This window comes from Bufo bufo, chromosome 3, assembly GCF_905171765.1.
Source record: "Bufo bufo chromosome 3, aBufBuf1.1, whole genome shotgun sequence".
Lineage (NCBI taxonomy): Eukaryota > Metazoa > Chordata > Amphibia > Anura > Bufonidae > Bufo > Bufo bufo.
Window position 1 is genome coordinate 313,644,020 of NC_053391.1, and position 23,366 is coordinate 313,667,385.

The following is a 23,366-nucleotide window of genomic DNA, read 5'->3' on the forward strand; positions in this document are numbered from 1 at the left end:
TTAATCTAAATTTATTTATTTTTTTAACCTTCCAAGGTTCCTTTCAGCTGAGACATTAAGTACCATTTTGTCTGCCTGAACGGTTTCATTAACTCCTGTATTTCATTGTCTGAAAAAAACGTCTGAAATTCATTTTTCCCATTTTTTAATAAACCTGCCTATGGTCTTTTCTTTATGCCTTTCAATCTCCAGCCTCCATGTATAATATGTATTTCATTGTTCCCATGACTTCTTCCCACTCTGGTACCGACGGTTGGAGCCATTTTCTCAGAATAGATTTTTTAACAGACATGAGTAACACATGTATCCCACTTTCTGCTACCGCTCGGCCTTGTGTGTCTGATTGATCACTCGGGATATATTGGAAAATACATCGCATCGGGTTAAGTTTCACTTCTCTCCCTCATACTTTTCGTATGTATTGCACAGTTCGTGACCATAATGTCTGTAAGTCTGGACAGGTCAGTAGGCCGTGGAGGAGATTTGCCTTGGGTAGTAAACATTTAGGGCAATGTCTCTGATAGTGGGCTGGGGCCTCTTTGTATTTCAAATCAAAGGCATATGTTGCTTTGTGCATTATGCACAATTGTGTCTCCCTCCATTGTTCATTGGAAAGCAACTTCCTAACAAATTCAAGACCCTCCCTCATTTTTTGGGGTACATCCTGATCCTCCAGCTCCCTTTCCCATGATTTAAAGGTTCTATTTACTAACCCTAGCGTTTGAGTGCTATGAATCCTGCGATATAGATCAGAAAGAGAGCTTGGTGAAGTCCCTGTACCCAAAAGAGCTTCAAACCACACCAGTCTCTCAGCCTCACCCATCCTCTCCGACTGTCCCTTACAGTAGGCTTTCACTTGTTGGTAGGGAAGGAAGTGTGCCTCTGTAAGTTGGTATTTATCTCTAAGCTCTTCCCATGGCAGGAGGGCCTGGCCAGGACCGTCTAGTAAGTGGTGCAGTCTATTAATACCTTTCCCTCTCCATGCCTGGAACATCTTGTTTTCTCTTCCCTGAGAAAAGGAAGGCAAAGACCACAGTGGCAACTGGGGTGACACATAAATCGGCACTCTGTATATCTTTCTGATGGCTTTCCAAGACATGATAGTATCTCGCAGTACCACATTTTGTTTAATGTGAGAAGGGATATCACCAAGTTTACTATGTAATAGCGCCCCCAGTTGCCACGGGCGTACCAGTTCCTGTTCCAGGGATGTGGCCGAGAAAAAAAGAGGTTCCCCATATCCAATCTCTCACATGGCGAAACAATGCTGCTAAGTTATAATGGCGGACATTAGGCAACTGAAGGCCCGTTCCCATTTTAACAGCGTTAGTTTCTCATAAGATATACGTGGCCTTTTACTTTTCCACAGGAAATCTATGAATGTTGAGTGAATCTTCCGGACATCTTCGTGTCGTAGAAGCAAAGGGATTGTCGGGAGAGGATACAAAAGTCTAGAGAAACACGCCATCTTAATCAGGTGTGCCCTTCCACTTAATGAGAGTGGCAGATCTTTCCACTTAGTTAGGTCATGTATGATTCTCTGGAAAAGGGGAAGGTAGTTTAGTTTGTATAGAGCTGTCGCAGAACGTCCAATCTTAATCCCCAAATACTTCAGATAATCCTTCCTCACCTCTATAGTATCATACCGCTGTTGGTCCCCCTGGCCAGGATTTAAAAAGAGAATTTGGCTTTTGGCCACATTTATTTTGTATCCCGTTGTTGAGCCATAATAAAGCAAAGCATCTAGTATCTCTGGGAGATGTAAGTCAGGGGAACCTAGATAGAGGAACAAGTAATCAGCAAAACAGGTTACTTTGGTTTCCAGTCCCCCCACTACAATGCCCCTATATAGGTCAGAATGCTTCAGGTATAAGACAAGGGGCTCCAAGGCCAGGTTGAATAGCAAAGGAGATAAGGGGCACCCCTGTCGTGTGCCTTTCTCTAGTGCAATTGCACCAGATAAGAAGCCGGGTATATATATATATTTTCGCTTGGGGTTTAGAATAAAGAGCCTTCAAAAACAATTGCAAAATTCTCCCGCAAAGCCTATAGCATCTAAGACCAATTCAAGCCATTCCCAACTGACATTGTCAAAGGCTTTTTCGGCGTCTATCGCCAAAAAAGCCGGATTGCCCTCTTGTAGCCCCCCTCGTAGTCCGTCTTGTACCGTGAGGACATTACGTATATTTGTTATCCTCGACCTTCCCTTCATAAAACCTACTTGGTGATCTCCTATTATGTCTGGTAATATAGTTTGCTATTATTTTCGAGATAAGTTTGACGTCTTGGTTAATAAGTGATATGGGTCTATAGGACCCTGGTTGAGTCAAGTCTCTATCAGGCTTAGGGATTAGCGTTATATAAGCCAGATGTCCTGATGGCGGCAAATCCCTGCCTTTCAGAATAGCATTATACAATGCCAGAACTTTGTAAAACTCGGCGGGAAAGCCGTCAGGTCCTGGGGCCCTACCATTTGCAAGGGATTTAATTGTCCTTTTCAGCTCTTCCACAGTTATTTCCGAATTCAAAGCCGCTTGGGCTTCTTTCGATATCAGTGGTAAGGATACCTTGCTCAAAAGCTCGTCTGCCCTGTCCCTCGCAAAGGAGTCCCGGGTGTATAGCGATTGGTAGTACCTCCCCATTATTTTTACTATGTCTTCTGGTTTGGTAGAGAGGTCGCCACTCTCATCTTTTAAGGGATGGGTAGGCGGTCGTGCAGCATAGGGTTTAGTGAGGTTGGAGAGTAACCTCCCCGCTTTGTTACCATGCTAAAACAGGTCAGCTTCTTTACGGTCTCCAAACCATTTTGATGTCTGATCGAGTTCATAGTCATACGCATGTTTGGCCGTTACCCACTGTAGTTTATTGGATTCTGTCGGATGACTTAGAAAAGCGGTATATATAGATCTAAGTTTTTTAGTGGCCTCATCGAATTTTTTCCTAGCCTCTCTTTTTTCCCCCGCCGTATGCGCCATTACCTGACCCCGTAGTACAACCTTTGCCATATCCCAAAATAGGGCGTGGTAAGAAATATGTTCCTTGTTGTCCTGGGAGAATTCCCACCACCAACCTCTGAGTCTATCTATAAAATCTTCATCTACTAGAAGATGATGGGGGAATCTCCAGATGAAATCCGACCCATGAGGAACATCATCAAGTAACTGCAACACCACCGGAGAATGATCAGACAGGACCATGTCTGAGATCTTTGTAGATTTCATTCTACCCAGCAAGTGCGGGGATAACAAAAAATGATCCAACCGCGACCATGACATCTGCGAGTGGGAAAAGTGTGTGTACTTTCTCTCCATAGGGTGCTGATGTCTCCATACATCGACCAAATCCGTGGCCTGCAACAATGGGGAGAGAGTACCTGTCTCACCTAGCTTGGATCTCACTTGCGGGTTACTGCGACGCCTGTCTTCTTCGTTATCGTGTACTCTATTGAAGTCACCCGCGACTATCAGGTGTCCCACCCCTTCTTGTAGAATAGTTATTTCCAGAGTTCTATAGAAAGATTGCTGGGAAGAGTTCGGCGCATATATGTTAAATATAGTGGTCAAGCCAGTTTCAAGATTCTACCCTCCTCTGGTCAAGTCAGTTTTAGAACCAGTTTCAAGATTCTACCCTCCTCTAATAACTTGACGGTCTTGACTGTACATTGTAACCGTTTATGTAGTAGAATAATGACTCCTGCTTTCCTCCCCAATGATGGGGAACCCACTACCTGGCCCACCCACAATTTCTGGAGTCTCCAAAAGTCCGATTTCCCCAGGTGTGTCTCCTGTAACAAGGCAACATCAGCATCCAATTTTTTAAGATGCCTCAAAATAGCAATACGTTTAGTTTGTGATCGCAGACCTTTCACATTCCAAGTCACCAAGCGCATAATGTATAGACCACAAGGTTAATCTCAAGAGGCACTCCTGGGCGGACCCCGCCCGGACCCCCCAGTACGTCTCGTGTCATCCTTACATCAGACCTAGATTTAGGGCCATTTGCTCCTTCACATGTCAGAATCACCTTGCCCCTCACCCTCCCCCCAACCTTCTTTACCCTGAAAACTTCCCCACAAAACGTTATCATCCAACAATTTGACTTCACTTTTTTCGCACATGGTAACGTATAGCCGTTGTAGCTATCCATTGTTCTATCATCTTACCTCTATAACTACTAGCTTCCCTACCGCTAGCCCTTTTCTAAGCAAACAGGAAACATAACGAACTTTATCTCAAGTGTCCTAAATTTCCCATCGTCTATAAGCACATGGGCAGTCTCAAGGAGGTATCAGAAAGACCTTGAAACTGTAAAACCAACAAAAAAACATAGATCTCACATGAGTCTCTCTGGATCATCTTCATCCCCACGCGGACTCTTGACTTGAAGAAAACACCACCTGGTGACTTCCGTTCTCAGCCGACTCTCTGGGGGACCTTGGGCCTTGATGTCGGTTCCCTTTTCTTCCTTTACCAGGGAACCCGCTTCTCGGGGGTGAGTCGCTGTGGGGGGCGGGAGGATCCATCTCCACATCTAAGCTATCTCTGGCTTCCTTTGGTGTTAGAAAGGTGGATATAGAGCCATCTGTTTGAAACACCCTCAGCGTCGCTGGGTATTGAGCAAATTTAAGTTTTTTTCTCACCAAGGCTGAACTTACGTCTGAGAAGGCTCTCCTGCGTCTCGCCACTTCCGCCGAGTAATCGCTGAAGAGAAGTAACTTGTTACCCCGTACAATGAGGCTCTGCGGATTCCGTCGATATCGAGTAAGTACCGACTCCTTTGCCGCATAGTTCAGATATTTTACAATGGTGTTTCTGGGCCTCCCCGTGCCCAGTTCCTGGCCCTGAGGTCTTCTTGGGCCTAATCTGTGGGCCCTCTCCACCGTAAATGTTCCTTGTAGGCCCAGGGCTTGTGGAATTTCAGTCGCACAGATCTGCATTAATTTATTTGGTGGGATCGATTCCGGGAGCCCCACAATCCGTAAATTATTTCGCCTGGAGCAGTTTTCTAAATCATCTAGTTTTTCTTTCGGAGCTTGGTTGCTGCGGAGTACTTCTTTAGTTTGTATCTGGGTTTTTTCCAGCTCTTCCTCCACTAGCAAGATTCTATGCTCCAGCTCTGCTATTTGGCCAGTGTGCTGGGATACCTCCGGCCGAATCTGTAATAATGTCGTGGACACAGTGGCCTCTAATGTGGACTTTATATCCGGCGCTAACAATTTCGCCACCGCAACTGCCATTTCCTGGCATGAGGCTGTAAAATCCGGGCCCTGGCTTGACTGCATCTCTCCCTCATCATTTTGTGCCTCCTCAAGTTCAAAGCTGGGCTGTGGGGGCTGGGAGGTTGATCTCGTCTGCCTCTGTGGCTTTCCCACTGTTGCCGCCGCCATCTTGCTGCTTTGCCTCGGCTTTTCTTGCTGGAGCGGGAGCGGCGATGTCGTCTGCCGGGAGCCCCCTCTCTGCAGGAATTTTTCCATAGAGCTCTGCAGGGCTCAGAAGGTGCGTCCACTGGGGACTGATTTCCCCTGGGTTTTCGGCTGTTCCTGTGTGTTCGGGCAGCGCGGCCCGGAGCTCACACTACACCCGACCGATCATTTGCGCGCCGGAACCGGAAACCTTAATCTCAATTTTAAATAATCCCACTGAATTTGAAGAGTAGGCCTGCTAAAGAATTACTTGATATGTTAAATGGTTCAGACTCCAAATCAAATTTTGCTTTCCATTATAGTCTATGGGCATTCTATTATGTCATTCACCTTTGCATTCTATAAAAAACGGTTATAATCCAAGGTAATTTTCATTTTACAATATGCTACTCTACCCAGGGAACACTTGCAGTAAAGGTTAATGTCCTAGATAACACAGATTTACCTGCAAATGAGCTCATAGATTACTTCCCATTATAGTCTATAGGCATTTCATTGTGTCATTCTCCTTGTCATTTTATAGAAACCAATGATAATCCCACTTAATCTCAATTTTAAATAATCACACTGAACTTGAAGCCTGCTAAAGATTTACTTGATATGTTAAATGGTTCAGACTCCAAATCAAATTTTGCTTCCCATTATAGTCTATAGGCATTCCATTATGTCTTCACCTTTGCATTCTATAGAAAACGGTTATAATCCAAGGTAATTTTCATTTTACAATATGCTACTCTACCCAGGGAACAATTGCGGTAAAGGTTAATTTCCTACATAACACAGATTTACCTGCAAATACCGTATTTTTCACCCCATAAGACGCACTTTTTCCCCCCAATAAATGCTGCCATTTTACATCACAGTCTGCGATGTATCAGCTGGAGGCGGGAGGGAGGAGGGGCCGGTGTCATGCAAATGCGGCGGGGCGGTGCGGTCACTGTACTCTGGCCCCACCGCTCACTCACTGATTTATTGCTTAAAGGGCTTCTGTCACCCCACTAAAGTGATTTTTTTTTTTTGGGCTAGTTAAATTAGTTATATAGCGATATATGAAAATATAATTGTGTTACTTACATTGATCCAGCAGTTTATTCAAAAAACGAAGTTTTATCATATGCAAATTCGGTCTCTACCAGCAAGTAGGGCGGCTACTTGCTGGTAGCTGCTGCAGAAATCCGCCCCCTCCTCTTGTTGATTGACAGGGCCAGCCGGGATCTCCTCCTCCGGCCAGCCCTGTCGGCTTTTCAAAAATCGCGCGCCTGTGTGGATTTGGCGCAGGCGCTCTGAGATGAGGAGGCTCGTCTCCTCAGAACTCCCTCAGTGCGCCTGCGCCGATGACGTCTTCTATTTCGGTGATGTCATCGGCGCAGGCCAAATCCACACAGGCGCGCGATTTTTGAAAAGCCGACAGGGCTGGCCGGAGGAGGAGATCCCGGCTGGCCCTGTCAATCAACAAGAGGAGGGGGCGGATTTCTGCAGCAGCTACCAGCAAGTAGACTCCCTACTTGCTGGTAGAGACCGAATTTGCATATGATAAAACTTTGTTTTTTGAATAAACTGCTGGATCAATGTAAGTAACACAATTATATTTTCATATATCGCTATATAACTAATTTAACTAGCCCAAAAAAAAAAAAAACACTTTAGTGGGGTGACAGAAGCCCTTTAAACATTTTATAATAATAGCTTTAACCCCTTACGGACACATGACGTACCGGTACGGCATGTTGGAAGGCAGCGCAATGCCTTCCTGAGGCATCTGCGCTGCCTTCCGGTGAAGAGCCTGTGAGATCCAGCCCCCTGGATCTCACAGGCCCCGGAAGCTGTATGAGTAATACACACAGTATTACTCATACAGCCAATGCATTCCAATACAGAAATATTGGAATGCATTGTAAAGGAATATACCCCCAAAAGTTAAAGTCCCAAAGTGGGACAAAAAATAAAGTGAAAAATAAAGTTTTCCCCCAAAAAATTTTAAAGTTTCAAGTAAAAATAAACAAAAACGTCATTTTCCACAAATAAAGTAAAAAAAAAATTGGTAAAAAAGAGGGGGAAAATAAAAAGTATACATATTAGGTATCGCCGCGTCACCTTACATCACAAAAAGTACAACAGCAAGCAATTTAAAAAGGCGTTTGCCCACCAAAATAGTACCAATCTAACATTCACCTCATCCCGCAAAAAATGAGCCCCTACCTGAGACAATCGCCCAAAAACTGAAAAACTATGGCTCTCAGAATATGGAGACACTAAAACATGATTTTTTTTTTTTGTTTCAAAAATTTTATTATTGTGTAAAACTTACATAAATTAAAAAAAAGTATACATATTAGATATCGCCGCGTCCGTATCGACCGTCTCTATAAAAATATCACATGACCTAACCCCTCAGATGAACACCGTAAAAAAATTTAAATAAAAACTGTGCTAAATAAACCATTTTTCGTCACCTTACATAACAAAAAGTGTAATAGCAAGCGATAAAAAAGTCACACGCACCCCAAAATAGTGCCAAAAAAAACGTCATCTCATCCCGCAAAAATCATACCCTACCCAAGGTAATCGCCCAAAAACTGAAAAAATTATGTCTCTCAGACTATGGAAACACTAAAACATGATTTTTTTTGCTTCAAAAATGAAATCATTGTGTAAAACTTACATAAATAAAAAAAAAGTATACATATTAGGTATCGCCGCATCCGTGACAACCTGGTCTATAAAAATATCACATGATCTAACCCAGGGATCAGCAACCTCCGGCACTCCAGGTGTTGTGAAACTACATCTCCCATCATGCACACTTGCTTAGCTGTTCTCTGAACTCCCACAGAAGTGTAAGGAGCATGCTGGGAGTTGTAGTTTCACAACAGCTGGAGTGCCGAAGGTTGCTGATCTCTGATCTAACCTGTCAGATGAATGTTGTAAATAGCAAAAAATAAAAATGGTGCCAAAACAGCTATTTCTTGTTATCTTGCCTCACAAAAAGTGTAATATAGAGCAACCAAAAATGTACCCTAAACTAGTACCAACAATACTGCCACCCTATCCCGTAGTTTCTAAAATGGGGCCACTTTTTTGGAGTTTGTACTCTAGGGGTGCATCAGGGGGGCTTCAAATGGGACATGGTGTCAAAAAAAAAACAGTCCAGCAAAATCTGCCTTCCAAAAACCGTATGGCATTCCTTTCCTTCTGCGCCCTGCCGTGTGCCCATACAGCTGTTTACGACCACATATGTTTCTGTAAACCACAGAATCAGGGCCATAAATATTGAGTTTGGTTTGGCTGTTAACCCTTGCTTTGTCACTGGAAAAAAAATATTAAAATGGAAAATCTGCCAAAAAAGTGAAATTTGAAATTGTATCTCTATTTTCCATTAATTCTTGTGGAACACCTAAAGCGTTAAAGTTTGTAATATCAGTTTTGAATACCTTGAGGGGTGTAGTTTATAGAATGGGGTCATTTTTGGGTGGTTTCTATTATGTAAGCCTCGCAAAGTGACTTCAGACCTGAACTGGTCCCTAAAAATTGGGTTTTTGAAAATTTCTGAATAATTTCAAGATTTGCTTCTAAACTTCTAAGCCTTGTAACATCCCCAAAAAATAAAATATCATTCCCAAAATGATCCAAACATGAAGTAGACATATTGGGAATGTAAAGTAATAACTATTAAGACATCATCGGCGCAGGCGCACTGAGGGAGTGCTGAGGAGGCGAGCCTCCTTCTCTCAGAGCGCCTGCGCCGAATCAACACAGGCGCACGATTTTTGAAATGCTGACAGGGCCAGCCGGAGGAGGAGGAGATTGCGGCTGGCCCTGTCAATAAACAGGAGGAGGGGGCGGTTTTTTGTAGACAGGTAATTAGCATATTATAAAAGTATGTTTTTTGACATATCTACTGAACGAAAATGACTAATAACATAATGTATAGATATATCGGTGGATAGGGATTATAAGTACACAAAAAAAAATAGAGTTTAGTGGGGGGACAGAAGCCCTTTAACTCAAGAACTGAAATACAGTGTTTTTCAAAATAAAACATCTTTTACTAAATTAAATAACATATTTGCATTACTGCAAAAGTACAAAACTTGCCATTTTCTTAATAGCACTGCACAGAACAGATAAACAGAATAAATAGAAGAACATTTGTTCATTAAAATAACGACTTGCCTCCAGCCCCTCCTCCCTCCCCGCACTGTAACTGATGTATCGCCGGCCGTGCTGTGCAACATAGCGGCCGGCGATACATCCGTGTCTGCCACGTAAAAAGTCAACCATCGCTTTATAAGATGCGAAACCATGGTCTTATAAAGCGAAAAATATGGTAATACAATTGCAGCATTTTTGGGTCGACCAATTGGCGATATATTGCGATTGCTTTGGCCATATATTGTGCAGGCCTACTTCCCATTATAGTCTATGGGCATTCCATTGTGTCATTCACCCTCGTCATTCTGCAGAAAACAGTGATAATTCCACTTAGTCTGAACATTAAATAATCCCACTGAATTTGGAGAGTATGTCTGCTAAATAATTATTAGATATGTCAAATGGTTTTGTCTCTAATTCACATATTACATTTCCATTATTCTCTATGGGCATTCCACTTTCCTGTTAAAGGGAACCTGTCACCGGGATTTGATGTATAGAGCTGAGGACAAGGGTTGCTAGATGGCAGCTAGCACATCCGCAAAATCCAGTCCCCATAGCTCTGCTTTTATTGTGTAAAAAAACCGATTTGATCCATATGCAAATTACCGAGATGTGTCCTGTATCCGGAGATGAGCCCAGCACCGCCCCGCATCCTCAGAATCTCCTCTTTGCTCCCCGACGTCAGACAGCCAGAGCGCCGTAATCTCGCGATGCGCGAGCTAGGGCATGCGCAGTGTCCTCATAGTGTTCCTTCCCTGTGCTGGCATCAGTCTCAGGGAAGGAACAGCGCATGCGCTAGCTCGCGCATCATGAGATTACGGCGCTCTGGCTGTCTGACATTGGGGAGCAAGGAGGAGATTCTGAGGATGCGGGGCAGTGCTGGGCTCATCTCACGTACAGGACACATTTCAGGGTAATTTGCATATGGATCAAATCGTTTTTTTTTCCTACAATGAAAGCACACAGAGCTATGGGGACTGGGTATTGCGGATGTGCTAGTGGCCATCTAGCAACCCATGTCCTCAGCTCTATACATCAAATCCCGGTGACAGGTTCCCTTTAACCACCTCCGGACCGCCTAACGCAGGATCGCGTTCCGGAGGTGGCAGCGCTGCGCACAGTCACGCATATACGCGTCATCTCGCGAGACGCGAGACTTCCTGTGAACGCGCGCACACAGGCGCGCGCGCTCACAGGAACGGAAGGTAAGAGAGTTGATCTCCAGCCTGCCAGCGGCGATCGTTCGCTGGCAGGCTGGAGATGTGTTTTTTTTAACCCCTAACAGGTATATTAGACGCTGTTTTGATAACAGCGTCTAATATACCTGCTACCTGGTCCTCTGGTGGTCCCCTTTGTTTGGATCGACCACCAGAGGACACAGGTAGCTCAGTAAAGTAGCACCAAGCACCACTACACTACACTACACCCCCCCCCCCCCGTCACTTATTAACCCCTTATTAGCCCCTGATCACCCCTAATCACCCCTGATCACCCCATATAAACTCCCTGATCACCCCCCTGTCATTGATTACCCCCCTGTCATTGATCAACCCCCTGTAAAGCTCCATTCAGACGTCCGCATGATTTTTACGGATCCACTGATAGATGGATCGGATCCGCAAAACGCATCCGGACGTCTGAATGAAGCCTTACAGGGGCGTGATCAATGACTGTGGTGATCACCCCATATAGACTCCCTGATCACCCCCCTGTCATTGATTACCCCCCTGTAAAGCTCCATTCAGATGTCCGCATGATTTTTACGGATGCACTGATACATGGATCGGATCCGCAAAACGCATCCGGTCGTCTGAATGAAGCCTTACAGGGGCATGATCAATGACTGTGGTGATCACCCCCCTGTCATTGATTACCCCCCTGTAAAGCTCCATTCAGATGTCCGCATGATTTTTACGGATGCACTGATAGATGGATCGGATCCGCAAAACGCATCCGGACGTCTGAATGAAGCCTTACAGGGGCATGATCAATGACTGTGGTGATCACCCCATATAGACTCCCTGATCACCCCCCTGTCATTGATTACCCCCCTGTCATTGATTACCCCCCTGTAAAGCTCCATTCAGATGTCCGCATGATTTTTACGGATGCACTGATAGATGGATCGGATCCGCAAAACGCATCCGGACGTCTGAATGAAGCCTTACAGGGGCATGATCAATGACTGTGGTGATCACCCCATATAGACTCCCTGATCACCCCCCTGTAAAGCTCCATTCAGATGTCCGCATGATTTTTACGGATGCACTGATACATGGATCGGATCCGCAAAACGCATCCGGTCGTCTGAATGAAGCCTTACAGGGGCATGATCAATGACTGTGGTGATCACCCCCCTGTCATTGATCACCCCCCTGTAAAGCTCCATTCAGATGTCCGCATGATTTTTACGGATGCACTGATAGATGGATCGGATCCGCAAAACGCATCCGGACGTCTGAATGAAGCCTTACAGGGGCATGATCAATGACTGTGGTGATCACCCCATATAGACTCCCTGATCACCCCCCTGTCATTGATTACCCCCCTGTAAAGCTCCATTCAGATGTCCGTATGATTTTTACGGATGCACTGATACATGGATCGGATCCGCAAAACGCATCCGGTCGTCTGAATGAAGCCTTACAGGGGCATGATCAATGACTGTGGTGATCACCCCCCTGTCATTGATTACCCCCCTGTAAAGCTCCATTCAGATGTCCGCATGATTTTTACGGATGCACTGATAGATGGATCGGATCCGCAAAACGCATCCGGACGTCTGAATGAAGCCTTACACGGGCGTGATCAATGACTGTGGTTATCACCCCATATAGACTCCCTGATCACCCCCCTGTCATTGATCACCCCCCTGTCATTGATCACCCCCCTGTCATTGATCACCACCCCTGTCATTGATCACCCCCCCTGTCATTGATCACCCCCCCTGTCATTGATCACCCCCCCTGTCATTGATCACCCCCCCTGTCATTGATCACCCCCCCTGTCATTGATCACCCCTCTGTAAGGCTCCATTCAGATATTTTTTTGGCCCAAGTTAGCGGAATTTTATTTTTTTTTTCTTACAAAGTCTCATATTCCACTAACTTGTGTCAAAAAATAAAATCTCACATGAACTCACCATACCCCTCACGGAATCCAAATGCGTAAAATTTTTTAGACATTTATATTCCAGACTTCTTCTCACGCTTTAGGGCCCCTAGAATGCCAGGGCAGTATAAATACCCCACATGTGACCCCATTTCGGAAAGAAGACACCCCCAGGTATTCCGTGAGGGGCATATTGAGTCCATGAAAGATTGAAATTTTTGTCCCAAGTTAGCGGAACGGGAGACTTTGTCAGAAAAAAATTAAAAATATCAATTTCCGCTAACTTGTGCCGAAAAAAAAAAAATTCTATGAACTCGCCATGCCCCTCATTGAATACCTTGGGGTGTCTTCTTTCCAAAATGGGGTCACATGTGGGGTATTTATACTGCCCTGGCATTCTAGGGGCCCCAAAGCGTGAGAAGAAGTCTGGTATCCAAATGTCTAAAAATGCCCTCCTAAAAGGAATTTGGGCACCTTTGCGCATCTAGGCTGCAAAAAAGTGTCACACATCTGGTATCGCCGTACTCAGGAGAGGTTGAAGAATGTGTTTTGGGGTGTCATTTTACATATACCCATGCTGGGTGAGAGAAATATCTTGGTCAAATGCCAACTTTGTATAAAAAAATGGGAAAAGTTGTCTTTTGCCAAGATATTTCTCTCACCCAGCATGGGTATATGTAAAATGACACCCCAAAACACATTCCCCAACTTCTCCTGAATACGGCGATACCACATGTGTGACACTTTTTTGCAGCCTAGGTGGGCAAAGGGGCCCATATTCCAAAGAGCACCTTTAGGATTTCACAGGTCATTTACCTACTTACCACACATTAGGGCCCCTGGAAAATGCCAGGGCAGTATAACTACCCCACAAGTGACCCCATTTTGGAAAGAAGACACCCCAAGGTATTCCGTGAGGGGCATGGCGAGTTCCTAGAATTTTTTATTTTTTGTCACAAGTTAGTGGAAAATGCTTATTTATTTTTTTTTTTTTCATACAAAGTCTCATATTCCACTAACTTGTGACAAAAAATAAAAACTTCCATGAACTCACTATGCCCATCAGCGAATACCTTGGGGTCTCTTCTTTCCAAAATGGGGTCACTTGTGGGGTAGTTATACTGCCCTGGTATTCTAGGGGCCCAAATGTGTGGTAAGGAGTTTGAAATCAAATTCTGTAAAAAATGACCTGTGAAATCCGAAAGGTGCTCTTTTGAATATGGGCCCCTTTGCCCACCTCGGCTGCAAAAAAGTGTCACACATCTGGTATCTCCGTAATCGGGAGAAGTTGGGGAATGTGTTTTGGGGTGTCATTTTACATATACCCATGCTGGGTGAGAGAAATATCTTGGCAAAAGACAACTTTTCCCATTTTTTTATACAAAGTTGGCATTTGACCAAGATATTTATCTCACCCAGCATGGGTATATGTAAAAAGACACCCCAAAACACATTCCTCAACTTCTCCTGAATACAGAGATACCAGATGTGTGACACTTTTTTGCAGCCTAGGTGGGCAAAGGGGCCCACATTCCAAAGAGCACCTTTCGGATTTCACAGGTCATTTACCTACTTACCACACATTTGGGCCCCTAGAATGCCAGGGCAGTATAACTACCCCACAAGTGACCCCATTTTGGAAAGAAGAGACCCCAAGGTATTCGCTGATGGGCATAGTGAGTTCATAGAAGTTTTTATTTTTTGTCACAAGTTAGTGGAATATGAGACTTTGTAAGAAAAAAAAAAAAAAAGAAAAAAAATCATCATTTTCCACTAACTTGTGACAAAAAATAAAAAAATTCTAGGAACTCGCCATGCCCCTCACGGAATACCTTGGGGTGTCTTCTTTCCAAAATGGGGTCACTTGTGGGGTAGTTATACTGCCCTGGTATTCTAGGGGCCCAAATGTGTGGTAAGGAGTTTGAAATCAAATTCAGGAAAAAATGAGGAGTGAAATCCGAAAGGTGCTCTTTGGAATATGGGCCCCTTTGCCCACCTAGGCTGCAAAAAAGTGTCACACATCTGGTATCCCCGTACTCAGGAGAAGTTGAGGAATGTGTTTTGGGGTGTCTTTTTACATATACCCATGCTGGGTGAGATAAATATCTTGGTCAAATGACAACTTTGTATAAAAAAATGGGAAAAGTTGTCTTTTGCCAAGATATTTCTCTCACCCAGCATGGGTATATGTAAAATGACACCCCAAAACACATTCCCCACCTTCTCCTGAGTACGGAGATACCAGATGTGTGACACTTTTTTGCAGCCTAGGTGGGCAAAGGGGCCCATATTCCAAAGAGCACCTTTCGGATTTCACAGGTCATTTTTTACAGAATTTGATTTCAAACTCCTTACCACACATTTGGGCCCCTAGAATGCCAGGGCAGTATAACTACCCCACAAGTGACCCCATTTTGGAAAGAAGAGACCCCAAGGTATTCGCTGATGGGCATAGTGAGTTCATAGAAGTTTTTATTTTTTGTCACAAGTTAGTGGAATATGAGACTTTGTAAGAAAAAAAAAAAAAAAGAAAAAAAATCATCATTTTCCGCTAACTTGTGACAAAAAATAAAAAGTTCTATGAACTCACTATGCCCATCAGCGAATACCTTAGGGTGTGTACTTTTAGAAATGGGGTCATTTGTGGGGTGTTTGTACTGTCTGGGCATTGTAGAACCTCAGGAAACATGACAGGTGCTCAGAAAGTCAGAGCTGCTTCAAAAAGCGGAAATTCACATTTTTTGTACCATAGTTTGTAAACGCTATAACTTTTACCCAAACCATTTTTTTTTTACCCAAACATTTTTTTTTTATCAAAGACATGTAGAACTATAAATTTAGAGCAAAATTTCTATATGGATGTCGTTTTTTTTGCAAAATTTTACAACTGAAAGTGAAAAATGTCATTTTTTTGCAAAAAAAATCGTTAAATTTCGATTAATAACAAAAAAGTAAAAATGTCAGCAGCAATGAAATACCACCAAATGAAAGCTCTATTAGTGAGAAGAAAAGGAGGTAAAATTCATTTGGGTGGTAAGTTGCATGACCGAGCAATAAACGGTGAAAGTAGTGTAGGTCAGAAGTGTAAAAAGTGGCCTGGTCTTTCAGGGTGTTTAAGCACTGGGGGCTGAGGTGGTTAAAGTCTATGGGCATTCCACTCTGTCATTCCTTTTAGTATGCCCCAAAACCCACACCACAGCTCAATTTACACTGCAACATGTGGCCGAGATGTGCTGGGATCTGCAGCGGACCCATACACTGTCACAATGTGGTGAGGGAAAATAACAAAGCGGAAACCCCTGCGTCCTTATAGCCAAAATATATAGTGTCCCTAGGGGGTTAATGAGTGGCGAGCACCCCGCAACACAGCGTCATAACAAAGAGCCGAAGTCTGGCCGCCACTCGCCAGTAGCTCAGCCGAGCCAAGTGCAAACGCCACATCCGCAAAGCAATTGCGTCACCACCACGTGACCCGGAAGTGACGCCTCTTTGATGCGCTAAAGGAAAAATTCCCACAATCCTTTTGTGTGGTTCATGTGCCCTTACTCAACATGGCCACCACAGAATCGAAATACGTCGAAGATGGCGCATCTGCAAACGCGCCACAGTCCCCGCCCCTTTCCTGCTTTCAGGGCGCGCTCCAGCTGCATCTCCCGGATCGATTCTCCGACGACGACATGTCTGCCAGTAGTCTCCTGGAGCCGGTACCGAGATGACCCCGCCCTTCCTGTTTCTCACCGAATCCCGCACCCCCACATCCCTGGCCTATCATTCTTGCCCCCCCCCCCCCCAGTCTCCTTGTGCTGTCCTGCTCTTTCTATGTATCGCTCTTCTTGCCATCATGTGTCAGACACTGCCCCGCTCCTCTGGGGTCCTCTTCCCCGGGAGTAGCGCTGACTGTCTCCCTGTAGATGACCCCGTGTGTGGTGTAGTCGTCCTCTTCTCCACACTACCCTTCCATCTTCCCTACCTCCCCCACTTGGCCCACACTCTCCACCCTCTGCTGTCTTTCTGTTTCTTACCCTCTCTGCCTGCTTTTTGTTCTTTCTTTTTATACTCTCACCGCCCTCCCCCTTTTTTTTTTTTTTTTTTTTCGCCTGCTTTTTTTCCCCTTTCTTCTTCCAGTCTCTCTGCCTTTTGTTTTTCTCTCCTTTTCTGCTCTTTCTTCTGCTTTTCCCACACTTCCCTCTTCTCTGGTTTGCTTTCCCTTTGCTTCCTGTAGGTCTTTTGCCACCTGACTTTTTTTTTTATTTCCTCCCCTCTTCTCATCATCTTTATGTTCTCCTTTCTGGTAATTTCTCTTTATGCTAAATTATATATATTTTTTTTTTGCAGAGACCCAAGGGGCAAGGAAACAAAGGTGAGAAGATTAGTCTGCAGTGTGTTTATTTTCGTTAGGTTAGACACTTCCTGAGATTACATTATTTATTTATTTTCCCAATTAAACTGAAGGGGATTTTAGCCCCCTTTAAAATAGGGGCAAGGTAACATTTACATCTGGTGTTGTTACCTTGCTGCTGGGACCAGAGCCATCAGCTGCACCAGTGGTGACCTCAGGATTAGCGTTGAGCGAACTTGTGTTTTAAGTTCGGCGTCTAAAGTTCGAGTTCAGGTTATTGAAGTATCCTGTTATGGATTCTAAATTCCGTTGTGGTCCGTGGTAGCGGAATCCATAACAGGATACTTCGATAACCTGAACTTTAGACGCCGAACTTAAAACACAAGTTGGCTCAACACTACTCATGATGACTAACTATGACATGAGATCATTTATCTCCTAGTCTCCAGTGCAGTAAGCCACAGGCAGGGTTCTCCGTAGGAATTTAGCTGCAGCAGCCTCGGAGCATTGGGGCTGCTGCAGAGAATGAACAGTTCCCCTGATCACCACTTCCAGCATGTGCTACCAGGTTTTTTACCTCTTGGTTGCTGTGGCCACACTTGACATTAGCACTGGGTGGCTGCTGTTTGAAATTGGGACTTAAGGGGTTAAAGGGTTCAGCCCTCCCGTTTAAGCTGCAATAAAGAACAGGTTAGTATTAACCTGCTAGATCTCGTCAGCTGATCACTGAGGCCAGTGTTGTTAACGTGACATTATCGCTGCCCCCCTGTGCGGGAACTGGCAGGTAAGTACTTACCCTTCATTGCAGCTTGATCTATAGGGTTGTTCAGTTTCATCCTCGATCTGGAAAACAACTTTTAGCAAGGATTCTAACCTGGAAAACTGCAGAATCCACATAAAACGCTGTGCCCTTAGTGTTTTCTAGTTCCTAATCTACAGTTTCATATTTTTTTTTTAGTACAACATGGATCTGTTCATCAGAAAGATGGAGTAAATGATGATGAGTTTGAGCCCTATCTGCATACACAAGAGCGCCAGGTAGGACATTCTTCGATCTGCTGGGCACCATGGCTAAATATTTGGTGGCTCTTTTCTCTTCCATTTCTGTTGTCTGGGACGCCCAAGCAACACATGAGTGGGAGTATCCCATCTAATAGTAGAACAACTGGATATGAAATAAGAAGCTACTCCATGCTCGTGTATGAACACTAGTGTGGACAAAAACGGAAGGTACTTCCCTTAGCAACCAATCTCATCACTGCTTTCATCTTAAAACAGTGTTACTGCTGAAATCTGATTGGCTGCTATGGTCAGCATCTTTGGTTCTTTCCTCCCTTAGCTTTTATACATGAGGACCTTTGACTCCTATCACCTTACCCACTGCACCCAGCAAACCTCAGACTGTCTCACAGGGAAACCTGACCTTGTTGCCTATAGCAACCAGTCGGCACTCTAGTTTTATTTCCTAATTTGCTGTGTAAGACTGAAAGTTGCTGTGGTAGGTTGATGTAGGCAACATGGCTAGCCTTCTGCTTCTGCTCTGTACAGTGTCTAGTTTGTGGCGCCGTGGCTGCCTGAATCATCTGATTGTGGGATGTCAGCCCTCCCCAATCTGATATTGATGACTTATCCTGAGACTACACCATCAATATCTGTAGCCCAGGCAACCTTTTTAGGCTACTTTCACACCTGCGTTCGGTTGTCCGCTTGTGAGCTCCGTTTGAAGGGGCTCACAAGCGGCACCGAACGCAGCCGTCCAGCCCTAATACATTCTCAGTGGAGGCGGATCCGCTGAGAATGCATCAGTCTGCCAGCGTTCAGCCTCCGCTCCGCTCAGCAAGCGGACACCTGAACGCTGCTTGAAGATGACACAATATGGCTCAATCTTCAAACGGATCCGTCCCCCATTGACTTTCAATGTAAAGTCTAGACTGATCCGTTCAGGCTACTTTCACACTTCGAATTTTTTTTTAAACTATAATGCAGACGGATCCGTTCTGAACGGATCCAAACGTCTGCATTATAGGAGCGGATCCGTCTGAGCAGACATCAGACGGACCCGCTCTGAACGGTAGTGTGAAAGTAGCCTTAACTAACTAGATTAATTCAAAAGGAGAAAGAGCAGGTGGCACTACCAGAGAGGGAAATGTAATGTACATAGATAACCTTTACAATATTCTTATTGCATGTGTAAAATGATACTTCCGCTGAAATGCCCTATTCATTGACTAGTAATACTTTTTGTGGGATAACCTCTTTAATTTCTGTTTAATTCCAGAGTAATGGATACACTGCCTTGTCAGATTCTTACCTTCCCAGTTACTACAGTCCATCCATTGGATTCTCTTATTCTCTGGGTGATGCCGCCTGGTCTACTGGAGGGGACCCAACACCCACTATGCCTTTTCTTGCTTCCTATGGTCAATTAGGTAGTGGTGAGCCACACTTTTTGCCAGATGCAATGTTTGGACCTCTAGGAAGTGCTCCTTTCTTGGGACAACCTGGATTCAACTTTTTTCCAAGTGGCATGGACTTTTCTGCCTGGGGCAGTGGAGGAAGTTCTCCAGGTGCATCTGCCCCTAGCTCTGGCTATGGTGGTAGTTATGCATATGCTCCCAGCAGCTTGGGAGGAGCGGTTTTGGATGGCCCAGCAAGTTTTGGTGGTGGTAAAGCTGTAGGCAGTCTAGAGCAAAGTATGGGAGCTTTAAAATTGGGAGAAGGAAATAGTATTAAAACTGGTGTGACCAGTTTGCCCCCTGCAACTATTGCTCCACCAAAACAGGCATCCTGGGCGGACATTGCCAGCAAACCTGCCAAGCCAAGCATTGGAAAGGCCCTTCCTCCACCAGTTAAGCAAAACATGGAAATTGGAACTTGGGACAACAAAGTACCCACAGCCAACCTTTGCCAGCTACCTTCACCTCCAGTCCTTCAGCAGCCAACTTCTATTATATCCTCTTCGTCACACGCTCCAGCTCGTTGGTCAGCACCTCGTAGCCGTGGTTCAGAGCAAGCCCTTGTATCACACACCTCAACAGACCCCCATCCTGTCCTGGAGAAACTAAGATCCCTTAATAACTATAACCCAAAGGACTTTGACTGCAACCCAAAATTTGGCCGAGTGTTTATTGTGAAGAGTTACTCAGAAGATGACATTCACCGTTCTATCAAGTACAATATATGGTGTTCTACAGAACATGGTAATAAACGTCTGGACGCTGCTTATCGCTCCCTGAATGGTAAAGGTCCTGTCTATTTACTTTTCAGTGTTAATGGAAGTGGTCACTTTTGTGGGGTGGCAGAAATGCGATCTGCTGTGGACTATAATACTTGTGCAGGTGTGTGGTCTCAGGACAAGTGGAAGGGCCGATTTGATGTCCGTTGGGTGTTTGTGAAGGATGTACCCAATGGTCAATTACGACACATCCGGCTAGAGAACAATGAGAATAAGCCGGTTACCAACTCTCGAGACACACAGGAGGTACCTCTAGAAAAGGCCCGTCAGGTACTGCGAATCATAGCTAGCTATAAGCATACCACCTCCATATTTGATGACTTTTCACATTATGAGAAGAGGCAAGAGGAAGAGGATAGTACCAAGAAGGTAATCTTTTCTGATTAAAGTGAATCTTTTTATTGAAATTTTTGTTTAACCCCTTACACACATCCGCCATATGTGTATGGTGGGTGTCAGGTCTTTTAAGATGGCACCCATAGCTAATGTCTGCATTCGTTGGTAAAATGGCACTATTAAAAACTACAACTTGTCCTGCAAAAAATCAAGCCTACATATGGCTACATCAGTGGAAAAGTAAAAAACCTACACCTCTTGGAAGGTGACAATGACGAAATGAAAAGAATCTCCTGGTCATTAAAGGGGTTTTACTGGCTTCTAATGTTGATGACCCATCCTCGGGACATCTGACACTCCCCGCCGATCAGCTGTGTGAAGGAAATGCACGCGCCATGCATGAGTGCCGTCTCCGATCTCTTCCTGCTCACTGCTGCTATGTCTATGGCAAGCACGAAGAGAGACAGGAGACGGCACGTGCACCTTCTCTTCATACAGCTAATGGGCGGGGGTTCCGGGTGTCGGACCCCCGCTGTTCTGATATTGCTGACCTATCCTGAGGATAGTCTGGAAGAGTTCAGCACTTGTGGACTGAGGCAGAGGGGGCATGGCTTCACATAAGGAATCCTGGCTGATCTCTTTAACCTTTTAACCCCTTAAGGACCCTGCCATATTTCACCTTAAAGGGATTCTGTCATCAGATTTTACCCCTATAACCTAAAGATATCCTCATGTCCGGACTAATAAGAAGAATCCTAAGCTGGCCTTATTAAACCTCACTGTGGCTCTATTTGTCAATCACTTACCTAAGGTGCCCAAGGGGAGGTCCGTTAATACAGGGTGCCCGGCCGCACCCCTCGCTATCCGGTGCCCAGCGCCGCCTTCCGTCCTCATCGCCGCCTTCCCTGTCTTCAGCGCCGCCTTCTACAGCTCAGCACCGCCTCCGCAATCCTCCCCGTCCCTCTGCCAGATCCCGCGCACTAAGCTCAGCCAATCTGCAGATCATATTAGGGGTTGAGCGAAGTGCGCATCAGGCCGGTGCATGCGCGCTTCGCTCAATGAAGCCGCTGCCAGGAGTCCGCACGGGCGCATCAGGCCGAGCCTAGTGCGCGGGATCTGGCAGAGGGACGGGAGGATTGCAGAGGCGGCGCTGAGCTGAAGACAGGGAAGGCGGCGCTGGGCACCGGATGGCGAGGGGTGCGGCCGGGCACCCTGTATTAACGGACCTCCCCTTGGGCACCTTAAGTAAGTGATTGGCAGGTTATAAAAACCTGTTTTTTGGACAAATAGAGCCACAGTGAGGTTTAATAAGGCCAGCTTAGGATTCTTATTAGTCCGGACATGAGGATATCTTTAGGTTATAGGGGTAAAATCTGATGACCGAATCCCTTTAAGGACCCGGCCATTTTTTGCAAATCTGACATGTCACTTTATGTGGTGATAACTTTAAAACGCTTTTACTTATCCAGGCCATTCTGAGATTTTCTCGTCGCATATTGTACTTCATGACAGTGGTAAAATTGAGTCAAATTTATTTATTTTTTATTCATAAAAAAATTCTAAATTTACCAAAAATTTAGAAAAATTAGCAAATTTCCAAATGTCAATTTCTCTACTCTTACAATAGTAATACCTCAAAACATAGTTATTACTTTACATTCCCCATATGTCTGCTTCATGTTTGGATCATTTTGTGAGTGCCATTTAATTTTTTGGGGACGTTAGAAGGCTTAGAAGTTTAGAAGCAAATATTCATATTTCAATAACCCACTTTTTCAGGACCAGTTCAGGTCTGAAGTCACTTTGTGAGGCTTACATAATAGAAACCACCCAAACATGACCCCATTTTACAAACTACACCCCTCAAGGTATTCAAAACAGATTTTACAAACTTTAACCCTTTAGGTGTTCCACAAGAATTAATGGAAAATAGAGATAACATTTCACTTTTTTGGCAGATTTCCCATTTGAATCCATTTTTTCCAGTTACAAAGCAAGGGTTAACAGCCAAACAAAACTCAATATTTATGGCCCTGATTCTGTAGTTTACAGAAACACCCCATATGTGGTCGTGAACTGCTGTACGGGCACACGGCATTGCACAGAAGGAAAGGAACGCCATACCGTTTCTGGAAGGCAAATTTTGCTGGACTGGTTTATTTTACACCATGTCCCATTTGAAGCCCCCCTGATGCACCCCTAGAGTAGAAACGCCAAAAAAGTGACCCCATTTTGGAAACTACGGGAAAAGGTGGCAGTTTTGGTGGTACTATTTTAGGGTACATATGATTTTTGGTTGCTCTATATTACACTTTTTGTGAGGCAAGGTAACAAGAAATAGCTGTTTTGGCACCGTTTTTATTTTTTGTTATTTACAACATTCATCTGACAGGTTAATTATGTGGTATTTTTATAGACCAGGTTGTCAAGGACGTGACAATACCAAATTTAGACTTTTTTGGTTTGAGTTACCATAGGGGAGCAGATCAGAGGCTGGGGGGGGGAGCAGATCAGAGGCTGGGGGGGGCACATGATAGGCTGGCTGCCATGGTCAGCTCCCTGCTGTTGTGTGCACAAAGCACAGGGCAGCAGGGAGAGTGTAAAGTCCTATTCACCCTAATAGAGCTCTATTGGGGTGAATATGACATGGGTTCTAGCCCTTAAGGAGGCTAATAGTTATTAAATAAAAAGTAAAAAAAAAAAAAGTTTAAACACCCCCCCCCCATATAGAAAACAATATATCGCAACATATATCGCATATCGCACAT

General features: G+C 44.7%; 1 protein-coding gene across 2 annotated transcripts in view; it reads left to right on the forward strand.

The window, feature by feature from the left end:
• The first annotated feature begins 16,224 nt into the window (after positions 1 to 16,224).
• The window catches only part of YTHDF2 (YTH N6-methyladenosine RNA binding protein 2), a 28,505-nt gene continuing 21,363 nt past the window's right edge, over positions 16,225 to 23,366 (forward strand). For both annotated transcript variants that reach the window (XM_040424290.1, XM_040424291.1), the window contains exons 1-4: positions 16,225 to 16,392; positions 17,024 to 17,048; positions 17,986 to 18,065; positions 19,306 to 20,631. In XM_040424290.1, coding sequence (XP_040280224.1) covers positions 16,240 to 16,392; positions 17,024 to 17,048; positions 17,986 to 18,065; positions 19,306 to 20,631 — 1,584 coding nt within the window. In that variant the 5' untranslated portion in view covers positions 16,225 to 16,239. The remainder of the gene's footprint in view (positions 16,393 to 17,023; positions 17,049 to 17,985; positions 18,066 to 19,305; positions 20,632 to 23,366) is intronic.